The following is a 16283-nucleotide window of genomic DNA, read 5'->3' as shown; positions in this document are numbered from 1 at the left end:
AGCACACGTTTATTTAAGCACAAATCAAGTTCCCACACAGCACACAGTGCTCCCAGCACCAATCACCCCTATTCCGGGCTTCTCTTTCAATGTCCGTGGTCGCCTTTCCTCTCCTCACGAGAGCTTTGTCCTGCTGCAGCTCCTAGATTGTAGGGAGGTGGCCCCTTTTATATAACGTTCATCCGGCAGCACTTCCTGGTGTGGCGGAAGTGCTGCCCTTTGCACCGGAAGCACTCTGGGCATCCCTGGAAGGATCTTCCTCCATCTTCCCGGGTGTAGCAGAAGTAAATGTTTCCTGGGTTCCATGAGGCTTGAGGCGCCCCCCCACCCCCCCCCCCCCCCCCGCCCCCGGCGGTGGCCAAAGGTCCCAACGGTTTGGAACCTCCTTGCTCCTCTCCCGTGGTCCTCTCCTGATCCAGGGCGGTTGCCCCCTCGTGGCCCGGAGTACATAAATGCCACCTCCTGGTCCTTCCTGGCGTCCCGGCTGGGTAAGAACCCCAGCCTTCTGTGACACAAGCAAAACCCATGAAAGTGAGTAGTGAAGAAGTGCAGCCCCATTACTGCATTAGAATGATGGGACCCATTTTTAAGCCTACAAAGAATGGAACATCATCTTCCTTGGAACCAAGAACTAGATAATATTTATATCCATCAAAACCAGCAGCTGATGGATTCTGGGAATGTAAGAGTTGTAACTCAAGCAGAAATTGAAGCCACTCAGGTTCCTAACGTCTCTCCTACACCTGGAACATTGTCCACATCATTATCTCAATATCTGACCACTCACAAAATTGACCCATGACCACAGACTGAAGCTTTGGACCCAATGCAGATATCGCTATCCTTAAGCTTTGATCAGCCACCAACATGCTCACCACTTCCTACTGCATCACAGGCAAAATTGTTTGTGGCTTTTCCCAACAAAACCTTCCACAGCAGTGGAATTAATGTCCACATTTTATTTCCATTCCAGTCAATGCAGACAGTGTTCAAAATGAATGACCCTATGCCTCCAGCCAATGAGACAGAAGCACTGAAACAGTCCATTCAGTACTGAAGCAGTACCCAGCCAGGCAGATCACCCATATCCAGAACTACAACAGGAACAGTTGCAGTCAGTGACCAACACTTTCCACAACCAGGATCAATCTATCTCAGCAGCACACACTCATCAGCAGCTTTCTCATCTACTATTGTCTGAACTCATCTATAATAATAAAAGGCAAAGCCCTCACTGACTGACTGACTGACTCACTCACTCACTCACTGACTGACTGACTCACTCATCACTAATTCTCCAACTTCCCGTGTAGGTGGAAGGCTGAAATTTGGCAGGCTCATTCCTTACAGCTTACTTACAAAAGTTAGGCAATTTTCATTTCAAAATTATACGTGTAATGGTCATAACTGGAACCTCTTTTTTGTCCATATACTGTAATGGTAGGCAGCAAGATGGCCGTAGGAGACTGAGTTGCGTGTCGCGTCATCATGCCTCCCACGTAATCACGTGAACTGACTGTGAACTCAGTACGTAGAAAAGAAGGAGGAGCCCCAAAGAGCGCAGAAGAAAACATTCATTACACAATTGACAAGGCAGCGAAACAATAAGAAGCGAGTGAGTGACGCATACAAGCATCTTCATAAGACACGAGGTATAAAAAAGCACGGTGTAAACCGTAAGTCTAAATTAACTTTATAGAAATGCTCCCGCTGCCGTTTGCAATACCATATTTGCGAGATACAAGTTTAATGAGAAGACACGAGGTATAAACGAGAGTTTGCATCACTTTGTAACAGAGTTAAAATTGCTGTAGCGAGAAACTTTTAACTGCCGGGTCTTAGCTAACATTAAATAAACCCGTGGACATCGCAACATTACACAAGACAGTGGCTCACGTGAAGTGACTGAACGCAGCAGGAGTGATCACTTCCATGAATCAAACCTCTTCAAAAAACACATTACACAATTGATAAGGTAGGAAAAGAATATGAAACAAGGCACGGTATAAACCGTAACTTTAAGTTTATAGAAACGCTACCGTTTGCAATACCATATTCGCCCCTGCGAAGCGCGGTGATTTTGCTATATATATTAAACTATTTCAACCATTGTATGATCTGCTTCTCGCAACTGAAAGAGGGCACCGTGGCAGAAGTTAGCCGACTTGCTCACCAACCACAAGCGTTACCTGGTAGGTAACCACCCATACAATCAGATTGTGAATCAGACTACGAATGCCTGCAATGTAATTACCCCCGATCTACATGCTGTCAAATGAACGAACCTCACGCCGTGGCACAACGTTAGGGGCTTCGCCTCTACGTCCGAGGATCGATTCCCGTAAGGGAGTGCAGTGACTGTGTTCTCCTGATGAGCCCACAATTACGGCGAAACACGTGTCGCATACTATGCATCTTCAAAGCACGGTGTAAACAGTAAGTTTAAATTGAGTTTATAGAAACGCTCCCGCTGCCGTTTGCAATACCATATTAGATGACTTTGTAACAGAGTTAAAATTGCTGGAGCGATAAATTTTTAACTGCCGGGTCATGTCGCGTGTTCTTGGGTAGGTACACCAAAAAATGTATACATTTATGCATGTAATGGGCAAACAAAAAATGTACTATACCCGAAAGCACTACAGTAGTACTCAATGTATCTTTACTTCTTAAATGTTAATGTTTTACTGTTTAATTATTTATACGCTTCTTATATGTTATTCAGATTCTTTTATCAAAATACCAGTAACAGCGCACTGCACAATAACGTGGAGTGAATACACTTGACATGACCATTCATAGTATTTATCCTCTTTCTCTGTACGTTTACCATTCGTTTGCTCAGAGGTTGATGCACTTGCTGCTTAATGAGCAGCTCTTCACCCTAGCGTCCCGCTGCTTCTCTTCTTTCGTCGGCATCTTTTCCCGTTAAAACTCATTTTTTTTAAAACTTAGTATGTTTTCTTTAATTTTTCAGTTAAGCTGGCACTTAAGTCTTCAATCTGCCTCAAGAATGATTAGTGAAGGTGGTAGACAATGAAAACGTCAGCCGTACGCATCCGCCACGCACGCACTGGTGCGCGCAGCTGTGAGTTGATTCTACAATAAAATAAAATAAAGATAAAAAGAGTAATAACTTGCAGCACCGCTATTCAATTACACTTGCCTAACGCCTCTCCTAACGGGAAATACTGTGGGATCTGGGCATCCGTCAAAGCAGCAATCACAAGCCCGATTAGAAAGCGGGAAGCTGTGATTTGTCGTCTCCCTCCCATGTAACAATCACAGCCCGTGTTGCAACGCACTATGTATGTATATGTATATATGTGTATGTGTGTGTATATGTATGTGTGTATATATATATATATATATATATATATATATATATATATATATATATATATATATATATATATATGTGTTCATATGTGTGGGAAAGCGAATAGTAGACGTGACGTAGTATCTGTGTACCAAATTTCAAGTCAATAGGTGAAACGGTTTGCGAGCTACAGCTGATTTAAAATCCTGGACAGACAAACGAATAGCCACGGTAGCGTTTTATAGAAGAACATTTTAATGTTTAATAATTTATATTTATATGCAATGTGCTTCTTATATATTACTTCATATTCTCAAATGATAATGATGTTAATGTTGTTTATATTGATTTCTATGTTATTGTAAGTGCTCTTTATTTGTGGAAAAATAAATTTGGCAATTAAACTTATTTTATACATACATTTTATTTTTTTCTCTTGCACTCAGTGAGCGAATCCACTGGGTAATCAGCTATATATATATATATATATATATATATATATATATATATATATATATATATATATATATATATATATATATATATGTGTATATATATATATATGTGTATATATATATGTGTGTATATATATATATATATATATATATATATATATATATATATATATATATATAGATAGATAGATAGATAGATAGATAGATAGATATATGTGTATGTATGTAGATATACAAATATGTATATATATGTATATATGTTTATATATGTAGATATACAAATATGTATATGTATATATGTGTATATATATGTAGATATACAAATATGTATATGTATATGTGTCTGCATGTGTGTGTATATATATATATATATATATATATATATATATATATATGTGTATATTTCTATTGATATATGTATATATATGTGGATGTGTATATGTATATATTTATGTATATACAGTATGTTTATGTATATATATGTTTACATAACCTCTTTAACACAGTACTTCTCCGCTGCGAAGCGCGGGTATTTTGCTAGTTCTGCATATTAGTCAAGTATACCTATGGAGTGATCCCACCACTGTACTTAACTGGACAATCGAGAAAGTCACTGAAACCTTTGATGGGGTCTCAAGTCTAAGCTGTATCAGTCTTGACCCTTTACATTTCGGCCATTCATCTGAAGACAGGCTGTCCAGACTTAACTGATAATGCCAAAGATGGTGAGAATAATTTAAACTTTCTGTTTTCAAATTTGTTGCACAAATTTGGGGGCGGCTGTGTAAGAAAGTTTAATGAGATCAGCCCTCAACTAGAAGTGGTTGCCTGTTCAGGACAGACCTTTCTTTCTGCCATATTGTTTGAACTACAGCATGTTTGTTTGTTAATTGTTTCAGTTGTTTTTTTAAGTTAAATAAATATAAAATACTGGAACTCAACAGTCATATTACCAGTGAATTTCCCATTGGGATTAATAAAGTATCTATCTATCTATCTATCTATCTATCTATCTATCTATCTATCTATCTATCTATCAATCAGTCATCGGACCGTGACTCCTGTGCTTGGCTTTCTGTTAGCTAAACCCTGCGAATTAGTGCATTTCCAGAGGTCCCTGAAACCCTCTTTTACATCTCCTCTGTCAGGTGGGCTTACTCTTCGAGTGCCCTTCTCCTGCAATTTGATTATGACATTAATCCTTCTCAGAGAATTGTATTTTAAAAAAAGCTCTTCATTCACACATAAAGTATCTGATACAAACGTCATTAGAAAGAAAAGAAATAAAGTGCCAAGAATAACTGGTAAAAACTGAAGCTAAAAAGAGAATATTGTAACGAACACTGAGAAGGAAATTAGCGAATGGAAGTTAACGGGTGCGTTTATTCCACATCAAATAATTTGCTGACTCGCAAAGGCCCGTCAAAATAAAAGTCAGGCGATTCAACTCCCGCAGTGTTCCCGATCGTCGTCCGGCCGCGTCTAGTGTTCTTTTTCCCAGTTACCCGTGTTATTATTTCTAAGGCTGTATTTATAATGCCGTGGGAGTCTCCGCCTGCCATCTCGGTCCTGAAATGTATAAGGAGAAAGTCCCAGTTTGTAACAACTGTGAATACACTGCTGTCAATCACCAGTCCAGAACCCGCCCATGTGAGTGACAATGCTGGAAAGTACACTATTGTTATATACATAAATAAATAAATAGATAGATAAAAGATCATGAACAAGTAGCACATTACAATTTCTTAAGCAAAGCAGCTATAATGAAGAGTTAATTTTCAACACAAATCATTATAACGGTTATTAACAAAGAAAACAGTTGCGTTTCTTTATAAAGACCCTAATTATAGTCCCCCTTTCTCTTGATTTATTATACAATAACTCATTTCCAAACCGTCTTTTTTACAAAGCCCCTTTCTAGAAACACTCGCACTTGTCAAATCTCTCGTCATCTTTTCTTCCTTGATGTTTACCGATTTCCCTCATTAAATTTACAGATCGATCTGCAGAGGGTCTAAGATTGGGCGTATCAGTCCGATGTCGTGACGTGCTGATTGGTTAATAAAGCCGCACGAGCAGAAGGAGTGTCAAACGATTTACCGCGGTCCATTCTCGCGCCTTCTTACTAACGAGTCACGTGCGCCGCCGCAGCCGATAATTTAAAACCCCCCGTGCGCGCTTTCTCGTTAATGTCGTGTTCCTGTTTGGCACATTTACAGCATGGCGCGTTTGAATTGTTGGTGTCTTTTCTGGTTGTGCGTGTTGGGCGCTCAGTACGTTTTTGCAAAGTCAGGAGAAGTGACTAAGAAATGCGACGAGGATAAGGCGATGACGCTGTCATTTGATAGCTCTCCGACCGTTTTTCTCCAGAGTGAGTGCGGCTTCTTGTCGGCGCCTGCGTCTTTAAGTAAATGTTAATAAAATATTTTTATTCTTCCCAGAGATGATTGGCGGACTGGTAAAGGTGACCAAAGATCTCCCAGGAATCGTACTCCATGTAAAGTCTGGCCGCACCACACTAACGGTGCCCTTTTCTTCCCGGTACGGTTACGTGGCTGAGCAGGTGAGTAGCACCGACGCATTCGCCTTTGGTCACCGTTTTTATAAAGCTGTTTATCTTGAATTGTGGGTTTGAGGCTCTCCTTTGTCTCTTTAGCATTCCCAGTATGTCGTGCTCATTGCCTTTGGACGTCCTTCTAATATGATGATGTTCACATGTCCTAAACCAGGTACACTTCTCTTCTGGGTTGGCACCCTGAGTCTCTCCCATCTTCTAAATTGACTTATTTTGACCATCACAGCTCGCCGATCTGGGAGTGTTGCTGAGAGATGTGCAGTTGCAGCCAGTGAGAAGCTCCCTTGTGGAGGGTCTTCATCCATCACTCAAGCTGACTGTGAAGCCAACCACTGTTGCTACGATTCCAGCAGCAGCACCAGTCCATGCTACTATGCCAATGATGGTGAGTAGTTGGGTGGGTGTGAGTGAGCAAAGGTGGCCGCTACTGGATATTCATGCTTGTTTGCTTTGGCCAGTGACTGTGCAGTGCACCCTGGATGGCCAGTTTGTGGTGGTGGTGTCTGAGAATGTGACCCTTCCTCCCCTGGATCTTGGGTCCATCCAGTTGGTGGACAGCAGTTGCAGCCCTGTGACCAGCCTATCCAGCTTTGTCATGTACCAGTTTCCAGTCAGTGCCTGCGGCAGCACAGTTCAGGTAACACTTGTACCACTTTTGGCCAACATTGGCTTTTAAAAGACCCTAGTTGACAATTGCCATATTTCCTTTATACCAACAAATTTCCTTGATGTTGACCTCTAGGTGAGGGGGGTGTATTTTTAATCCTGAGAATAGGGGGTGTGTAGGTCTGACCTATACTCCCAATTTGGCAATGATTTTAATCTTTCAGCTGGCTGGTGGCAATGTGACTTACCAGAACACCATGTCTGCTGCCATCACTGTGAGGAGTGGTCCAGAGGGCTCCATCACCAGGGACGGTGTCTACAAGTAAGGCTTCTGAACCTGCTTCCTCTAACCCTAAATGTGCTCTACCTGCTATGATGTGGTGTTTCTCTTCTAAGGTTGTTCTTCCAGTGCACCTACTCGGGAAGCCAGGATGTGCAAGTGGAGGCTGAGGTGTATACTGTGGCACCACCTCTTCCAGTAGTAGAGCAAGGGCCATTTGACCTGGAATTGGTCATTGCAACAGGTACTGTAGGGGGTGTGGGGTCCTTGTGGGCTTTGACAGACTTAACAAAAGGCATCAGTTGTCCTGAAAGTATGGACTTCACACTGAAAGGGGCACTTTGGGTTTTTCTGTAATTGTCCCCTCCTTTCCATGGTCAGATGCCTCCTATGGCGCCTACTATGTGGATGCTGACTACCCAGTGACCAAAACTCTGAGGGATCCTGTGGCTGTGGAAGTTCACATCGTGAACAGGACTGACCCTAATCTTGTGCTGACTCTTGGGGACTGCTGGGTCACCCCAGGACCTTCTGCTTCCAGCCAGCCTCAGTGGAGCCTTCTGGTGAATGGGTAGGTGCCCCCTGTGTGAGGGTGGGAAGGAGAGGATGGCTGTTCAGTGCTAACCAGGGGTCTGCTTTTCCCAGGTGCCCATACACAGGGGACAACTATTTGACCAGCTTGGTGACTGTAGACAGCACCTCTGGAGTGGCCTACCCAAGTCATTACAGGAGATTTGTTTTTGAGATGTTTGCTTTTGTGGACCCTGTAGCTCAGCAAGCCATGGCTGAAAAAGTGAGTTTTGTGGTGCAGAGGAATCCTGTCTTGTTTGAAATACTCTGTCGTGAGCTTCAGTTTGGAGTTGTGTATTCATAGGCCTAAGTGATACCAAGAAGTCTCTGGTGGTTTTGGCTCCTTTTGATAGTTTCCTTTTCTCTCATTAGATCTTCATCTACTGTGTTGCTGCTGCCTGTTATCCTTCTGCCACAGACCCCTGTACTCAGAGCTGCCCTGCAAGAAGTGAGTTGCACATGGCAGTTGGGTTTAGCTGTGGTGTTGGTTTGTAGAACATGGCATCACTTTTTTCAAATTGTACCATGTAATTGAAGATGTGCACAGAGTGGTATGGAGACTGCTTGACCCCATGGACATGGGGTGGGATATCTTGTTTGCCGCCTTGTAAGGGGGGCTCAGTGTGTGAAACTAAACCTCCACCCCATTGTTTTCAGGATCTGGCAGAGCTGCAGACAAGTTGGCACGAGTTGCTTCATCCAGGAAGAATGTGCTCCTTCACAGTGGTCCTGTGATCTTGGAGGCTGACCAGGTGACAACATCCAGACTAGAGCAGGAAGGTAACCATCTTGATCCTCCTCCTGGATTAGGCCAGAGTTCTGCTCGTGGGTTTGGCTGATCCTTTGTCTTCCTCCTTAACTGTATGGCTTGGAGAGTAAATATCCTTTGTCTTCCTCCCACAGCCCCTCTTCCCACTGGATACCTAGTACTGGGAGCTGCAGCTGCCATGTTCATGGTGGTCCTGGTTTTGGCTATAGTTGCTGTGAAGAGGTTGAACAGTCAAAAAGTGAATCCGAAATTTTAATAAAGGCTCTTTACCAAACCCAGGTTTAAAATTTTATTTTCTATTTAAACTACACATGAAGTCCATTTTCTGCAACTATTCATGAAGTATTCTCCAGGCATGAGGTCCTCCTATTGACTTTAGCTTATTATGAAATGGGTCCGGGATGGTGACCTGCGCATCTCCTAGCCAGCTACCCACACTATCTTTCTGAATAGTGGAGTGGTGCCACAATCATGTACTCCAACCTGTGGGTCACATTGAGCACCATCTTTATGCTTAATTTTAAAGGTTGTGTAGGAAACTGAAATGCTTGGTCAACAAGCTCAATAATGTTTAACAAATTGGGCAGGCTGTAAGAATCATCTCTTTAGTCCATGACTGTTTAGAATCATTTCTTGTCTTGTGCATTCAAGTAGAAAACCGAACCAAAGGTCGGTCTGGTGTGCTTCAAGCATGAACCGCTCCCTTGACTTAGGGTTTTTGTGAATATTGTTTAGTTGACCTGCACGTCTTATTCTGCAACCCACCCCATCTTTCTGTTAACTGGGAGGTGGTGTGGTAGAGTAGCACCAGTCCAAAGTAAGTTGGTAACTTTCACTTTCAAGGCTGTGGTCTAACGTGAAATGCTACCTCCACATGCTAGAATATTTGCCAGAGAAGAGTACTAAACCTGGATGTGGTTGGGGAGGTTTCTTACCCTCACCAGTGCCCAACTCATTTTCATGGGGATAGTTCCATTTTAATCCAGTTTCTCTCCTCCTAATTAAGTTGCTAAATTGTAGTACAGCATGTCCCCAGCATTAAAAAAAAAAAAAAAAAAAATGGCCAGTTTTAAATTTGTCCAGATAGCCGTGTCTCCATGGGTGTAATCGCACGGAGTAAACCTGATGATAATGGAGACAAGCCACATCTGAAGATGTGGGTGCGATCATTCTCAAATGCTTCCTGTTATTCAGGATTAAGATGCTACACCCACATTGCTGTAGAAGTATGGGCTGGCACGGGGGGGAAAAGGGAGATGCTGGGTTAGAGAAGAGAACTGTGACAGACCGAAGAGCAGTCTCGGAAGGACGATCAGGCCACCTGGAAGAGGCTAGGAATTACAAACTGAGCATATGCTGTGGCACTCTAGAGGCTGGTTTGCACCCAACCCCTCCCTCTTCTCTTCCCCCAACCAACCGAAGCATGGTGTTTAGTGTGGCGAGCATGGAAGAGGACCTCTCTATGTAGCAGAGAAGACTGGAGGAGTGCTGACCTTGGACAATCTGGCTACACAGTTTGGATGCAGCCAAGATGGGGGAACGGTGGCATGAAGTTTGTGGCTGCGGAGTAATGGAGTTGAAGGAGGTGGGCTGAGATCCGGAGGAGTTAGTGACTATTTTTAACCTTGTGTTTTAATGGATTTATTGAGGTTTTTATACCTCCATTCTTCACTTGGTTTTTAGGGTTTTTTTTTTTTTTCTGGATCTTTAGAACGCTGCACTGTGGACACTTGCTTAATAAAAGCACCTTGGCATTTTTTCCACAATCACCTTGTGTGAGATTTATCCCCATTAGTCCGCTCAGCTCTAACTATTGACGGTGTTTGGGTCAAGGGGCTTCTATATGTGACGGAGTCTGGAGTGGGCACATTTTTGTGGGTGTGTCCTTGGCTCCTTAAGTTCGCGTTTCTCACACTTTAAGTATGTGCGACCTGAGTTTTCATAAGTTTTAATCACGCCCCCTAACATTTTTTGAAACCCTAATAAAATTCCAATCAGCTCTGTAATAGATGTTAAGCCATCTGTAACCTGAGAATGCAGATTCTTAAACTTTTAAGGAACATTGAAACATCTTCACAGTATGTGTTTAATTATTCTATCCATCCAGGGTCGTGCCAGCAAGCATACAGTGTGAGGCAGGAACAATCGCTGAACAGGACACCAGTGTGTCGCTACCGCTGTCCACCGTGTCCTCACACGTTTGTTATAAACTTCATTAATATAATGTATATTCTGTATAATGTAATATGCTTTACAGCATGTCATAAAGATATCAAAGGCTCCAAGAATATCCATCCATCCATTGTCTCCCGCTTATCCGAGGTCGGGTCGCGGGGGCAGCAGCTTGAGCAGAGATGCCCAGACTTCACTCTCCCCGGCCACTTCTAGCTCTTCCGGGAGAATCCCAAGGCGTTCCCAGGCCAGTCGAGAGACATAGTCCCTCCAACGTGTCCTGGGTCTTCCCCGGGGCCTCCTCCCGGTTGGACATGCCCGGAACACCTCACCAGGGAGGCGTCCAGGAGGCATCCTGATCAGATGCCCGAGCCACCTCATCTGACTCCTCTCGATGCGGAGGAGCAGCGGCTCTACTCTGAGCCCCTCCCGGATGACTGAGCTTTTCACCCTATCTTTAAGGGAAAGCCCAGACACCCTGCGGAGGAAACTCATTTCAGCCGCTTGTATTCGCGATCTCGTTCTTTCGGTCACTACCCATAGCTCATGACCATAGGTGAGGGTAGGAACATAGATCGACTGGTAAATTGAGAGCTTCGCCTTGCGGCTCAGCTCCTTTTTCACCACGACAGACCGATGCAGCACCCGCATTACTGCGGATGCCGCACCGATCCGCCTGTCGATCTCACACTCCATTCTTCCCTCACTCGTGAACAAGACCCCGAGATACTTTAACTCCTCCACTTGGGGCAGGATCTCGCTACCAACCCTGAGAGGGCACTCCACCCTTTTCCGGCTGAGGACCATGGTCTCGGATTTGGAGGTGCTGATTCTCATCCCAGCCGCTTCACACTCGGCTGCGAACCGATCCAGAGAGAGCTGAAGATCACGGCCTGATGAAGCAAACAGGACAATATCATCTGCAAAAAGCAGTGACCCAATCCTGAGCCCACCAAACCGGACCCTCTCAACGCCCTGGCTGCGCCTAGAAATTCTGTCCATAAAAGTTATGAACAGAATCGGTGACAAAGGGCAGCCCTGGCGGAGTCCAACTCTCACTGGAAATGGGTTCGACTTACTGCCGGCAATGCGGACCAAGCTCTGGCACCGATCGTACAGGGACTGAACAGCCCTTATCAGGGGGGGCCGGTACCCCATACTCTCGGAGTACCCCCCACAGGATTCCCCGAGGGACACGGTCGAATGCCTTTTCCAAGTCCACAAAACACATGTAGACTGGTTGGGCAAACTCCCATGCACCCTCCAGGACCCTGCTAAGGGTATAGAGCTGGTCCACTGTTCCGCGACCAGGACGAAAACCACACTGTTCCTCCTGAATCCGAGGCTCGACTATCCGACGGACCCTCCTCTCCAGGACCCCTGAATAGACTTTTCCAGGGAGGCTGAGGAGTGTGATCCCTCTGTAGTTGGAACACACCCTCCGATCCCCCTTCTTAAAGAGGGGGACCACCACCCCGGTCTGCCAATCCAGAGGCACTGTCCCTGATGTCCATGCGATGTTGCAGAGGCGTGTCAGCCAAGACCGTCCTACAACATCCAGAGCCTTGAGGAACTCCGGGCCTATCTCATCCACCCCTGGGGCCCTGCCACCAAGGAGTTTTTTGACCACCTCGGTGACCTCTGTCCCAGAGATGGGGGAGCCCACCTCTGAGTCCCCAGGCTCTGCTTCCTCATTGGAAGGCATGTTAATGGGATTGAGAAGGTCTTCGAAGTATTCCCCCCACCGACCCACAACGTCCCGAGTCGAGGTCAGCAGCGCACCATCCCCACCATATACAGTGTTGACACTGCACTGCTTCCCCTTCCTGAGACGCCGGATGGTGGACCAGAATCTCCTCGAAGCTGTCCGAAAGTCGTTCTCCATGGCCTCCCCAAACTCCTCCCACGCCCGAGTTTTTGCCTCAGCAACCACCAAAGCTGCATTCCGCTTGGCCTGCCGGTACCTATCAGCTGCCTCCGGGGTCCCACAGGACAAAAGGGTCCTGTAGGACTCCTTCAGCTTGACGGCATCCTTCACCGCCGGTGTCCACCAACGGGTTCGGGGATTGCCGCCACGACAGGCACCGACCACCTTACGGCCACAGCTCCGGTCAGCTGCCTCAACAATAGAGGCACAGAACATGGCCCATTCGGACTCAATGTCCCCCACCTCCCTCGGGATGTGGTCGAAGTTCTGCCGGAGGTGGGAGTTGAAGCTACTTCTGACAGGGGGCTCTGCCAGACGTTCCCAGCAAACCCTCGCAACACATTTGGGCCTACCACGCCTGACCGGCATCCTCCCCCACCATCGAAGCCAACTCACCACCAGGTGGTGATCAGTTGACAGCTCCGCCCCTCTCTTCACCCGAGTGTCCAAGACATGTGGCCGCAAGTCCGACGACACGAGCACAAAGTCGATCATGGAACTGAGGCCTAGGGTGTCCTGGTGCCAAGTGCACATATGAACACCCCTATGCTTGAACATGGTGTTCGTTATGGACAATCCGTGATGAGCACAGAAGTCCAATAACAAAACACCGCTCGGGTTCAGATTGGGGGGGCCATTCCTCCCAATCACGCCCTTCCAGGTCTCACTGTCATTGCCCACGTGAGAATTGAAGTCTCCCAGCAGAACGAGGGAGTCCCCAGAAGGTATGCCCTCTAGCACCCCCTCCAGGGACTCCAAAAAGGGTGGGTACTCTGAACTGCTGTTCGGTGCATACGCACAAACAACAGTTAGGACCCGTCCCCCCACCCGAAGGCAAAGGGAGGCTACCCTCTCGTCCACTGGGGTAAACCCCAATGTACAGGCTCCAAGTTGGGGGACAATAAGTATACCCACACCTGCTCGGCGCCTCTCACCGGGGGCAACTCCAGAGTGGTACAGAGTCCAGCCCCTCTCAAGGAGATTGGTTCCAGAGTCCAAGCTGTGCGTCGAGGTGAGTCCGACTATATTTAGCCGGAACCTCTCAACTTCGCGCACTAGCTCAGGCTCCTTCCGCTTCAGAGAGGTGACATTCCACGTCCCAAGAGCCAGTTTCTGTAGCCGAGGATCGGACCGCCAAGGTCCCCGCCTTCGGCCACCACCCAACTCACACTGCACCCGACCTCCTTGGCCCCTCCCATAGGTGGTGAGCCCATGGGAAGGGGGACCCACGTTGCCTCTTCGGGCTGTGACCGGCCGAGCCCCATGGGTGCAGGCCCGGCCACCAGGCGCTCGCCATCGAGCCCCACCTCCAGGCCTGGCTCCAGAGTGGGGCCCCAGTGACCCGCGTCCGGGCAAGGGAAAACGCCATCCAAAATTGTTTTTCTTCATAGGAGGTTTGTTTAACCGCTCTTTGTCTCATCCCTCACCTAGGACCAGTTTGCCTTGGGTGGCCCTACCAGGGGCATAAAGCCCCGGACAACAGAGCTCCTAGGATCATTGGGACACGCAAACCCCTCCACCACAATAAGGTGACGGTTAAAGGAGGGGCTCCAAGAATATACTTCTTGGAAATCTAAATCGACTCAGAAGCCAGTTGTCGTCATCTGTAAATACCTGCTTTATAAAGTGACTCAGGTTGTGCAATATAACTGTAATGCAAGTTTACAGTCAGGTAATTGTACTTAAGTACAGTTTTACCAGGAGCAATTCATGGGCTGATTGAGTTTGGTCAGAGCCTTTCCTGTAGGGATGTCGTGGTTCAGAAACAGTTTCACCCCAAAAGCTCCAAAGTGTTTGCCATACTGTATGGAAGAAGTTCAAATAGACTGTGTGCATGGTTGAGGCAGCCTATGCTTGATGCTGTATCCTGATAATCCTATCGGATGCTGTGGAGCTGTGATTCCATACTCAAATATGTTGGGTTAAATACTCTGAGTGGTGCAGTGAGAGTAACAACACTAAAGCAGCGATGGTTTTTGGAATAGTTTGGCCATTTGGTTCACCATTATATTGTTACAGGTTGATTAAAATCAGATGCCTTAAACTAATAAACAATATGTGGTTAATTTCAATGTATTTGATAAAGCCATGTCAGGGTTGTGAATCTAAAAAATAAAGGGAAAACACACAGGAACAGTAGCACTGCTTTGACGCTGGGTGGCGCAAGTTTGCACAAAAAAGCGGAGAACTTGTGTACGCCAGGGATTGACCTGGCCTGAGAGTGTGCGTGGCTTTACGCCAAGTTTAGTTTTTATACATTGCGATGTGAGCATGGAAATGGGTGTACGCAACTTTTTTGTGCGTACGCACCATTTATACACGAGGCCCCTGGTATTCCACCCACTGAGGTAGGCACATCTCACTTCTCTTTTTAGGCCACCACTTTGGCTCCTTGTAGCTGCTCACATGAAGTTCAAATCCTTCCTGTGTGCCAACAGCATAGTCAGTAGGACATAGAGCGTCACAACAACTAGATACCCATTTTAAAGGAGCATAGGTGTATCTTAATAAACATCTCATTTCAGTTTTATAAGTCCTATCACAAAACACAAACGCAGAGTCATTTGGAGATCTTACAAGTGTCTGAGCTGCTGGTCATTCTGGTGCAGACCCTGCTGCTAATTTACAATCAAAAAGTGTGTATACTTTCATAGGACCAGCCTGTGTATTTGGTGACACTTGTGAGGTCCTCTGCTCCCTCTCTAGCCCCCCTGTCAAATGATGAACGGCATGTGGTGATGCCCACCTCTGCGTGGTCCAGACTTCTCATGTTGGGTTCTTGGCTGGGGGAAACAAGCTGCCCACCTGTGCTTGAAACCTCCGTAGTGCTAGACAGAAATTGGCATAACAAATCTTTTCAAACTTGGCTGGTGGGGTTTTGTCACAGAGGAATGCTACTCGCTGGCATTGTCACTTGTGATGATCGATTTTGTACCCTTGTCCTTTCACACTTGTTCCAATAAGTCCTTCTGACTGAGAGGAGTTGGCGCTTTGGATAGAAGTATCTGCTAATTAAATTAACGTTAAATGTTCGGTCACTGTGGCCAAGTAAGCACCTTCATGTTCTGTTGGATGCATGGCATAACACTCCAATGTGTTCAGTGACTTAGTAATCAGGGGTGTGCATCCAGAAATCCTTATTTCCATTAAGAACATCGTAAGATTGATCGTTTAATTTAAGAATTTGTCTCAAACCCCAATCAGGCATCCTTTAAAAATAAAGGATCCAACATGGTTCTTCAGCGCAGTCCCATAAGTACACCTTCTTTGGTCTCCAACAGGACCGTCTCTGTGAAGATTCTAGAGGGAAAACTTTATGTATTAAGATTCCTAACACGTTTGAAAATTCACCAAGAGCAGATCATATCAGATTTATAAAATCCCAATGGGGAATTGCTACTCGCTGGCATTGTCACTTGTAATGATCGATTTTGTACCCTTGTCCTGTCATACTTGTTCCAATAAGTCCTTCAGACTGAGAGGAGCTGGTGCTTTGGATAGAAGTATCTGTTAATTAAATAAACGTTAAATATTCGGTCACTGTGGCCAAGTAAGCACCTTCATGTTCTGTTATATGCATGGCGTAACACTCCAATGTGTTCAGTGACTT

At 45.7% G+C, this 16283-nt stretch overlaps 2 protein-coding genes across 4 annotated transcripts in view; both read left to right on the top strand.

The window, feature by feature from the left end:
• The window catches only part of LOC114641560 (zona pellucida sperm-binding protein 4-like), a 126638-nt gene that overhangs the window by 30595 nt on the left and 79760 nt on the right, over positions 1–16283 (top strand). The window contains exon 12 of the mRNA XM_051927445.1: positions 8463–8585. Coding sequence (XP_051783405.1) covers positions 8463–8585 — 123 coding nt within the window. The remainder of the gene's footprint in view (positions 1–8462; positions 8586–16283) is intronic.
• The window catches only part of LOC114641732 (zona pellucida sperm-binding protein 4-like), a 144982-nt gene continuing 134663 nt past the window's right edge, over positions 5965–16283 (top strand). Inside the window, exons 1-3 of one of the 3 annotated variants that reach the window (XM_051927510.1) lie at positions 5965–6145; positions 6216–6337; positions 6431–6503. In XM_051927510.1, coding sequence (XP_051783470.1) covers positions 5995–6145; positions 6216–6337; positions 6431–6503 — 346 coding nt within the window. In that variant the 5' untranslated portion in view covers positions 5965–5994. The remainder of the gene's footprint in view (positions 6146–6215; positions 6338–6430; positions 6504–16283) is intronic. The other 2 variants (XM_051927511.1, XM_051927512.1) reach the window with 2 other exon arrangements.

This window comes from Erpetoichthys calabaricus, chromosome 5 (genome assembly GCF_900747795.2).
Source record: "Erpetoichthys calabaricus chromosome 5, fErpCal1.3, whole genome shotgun sequence".
NCBI lineage: Eukaryota > Metazoa > Chordata > Cladistia > Polypteriformes > Polypteridae > Erpetoichthys > Erpetoichthys calabaricus.
Note: the sequence above shows the minus strand (reverse complement) of the source record. Positions and strands in the feature narration are given on the sequence as shown.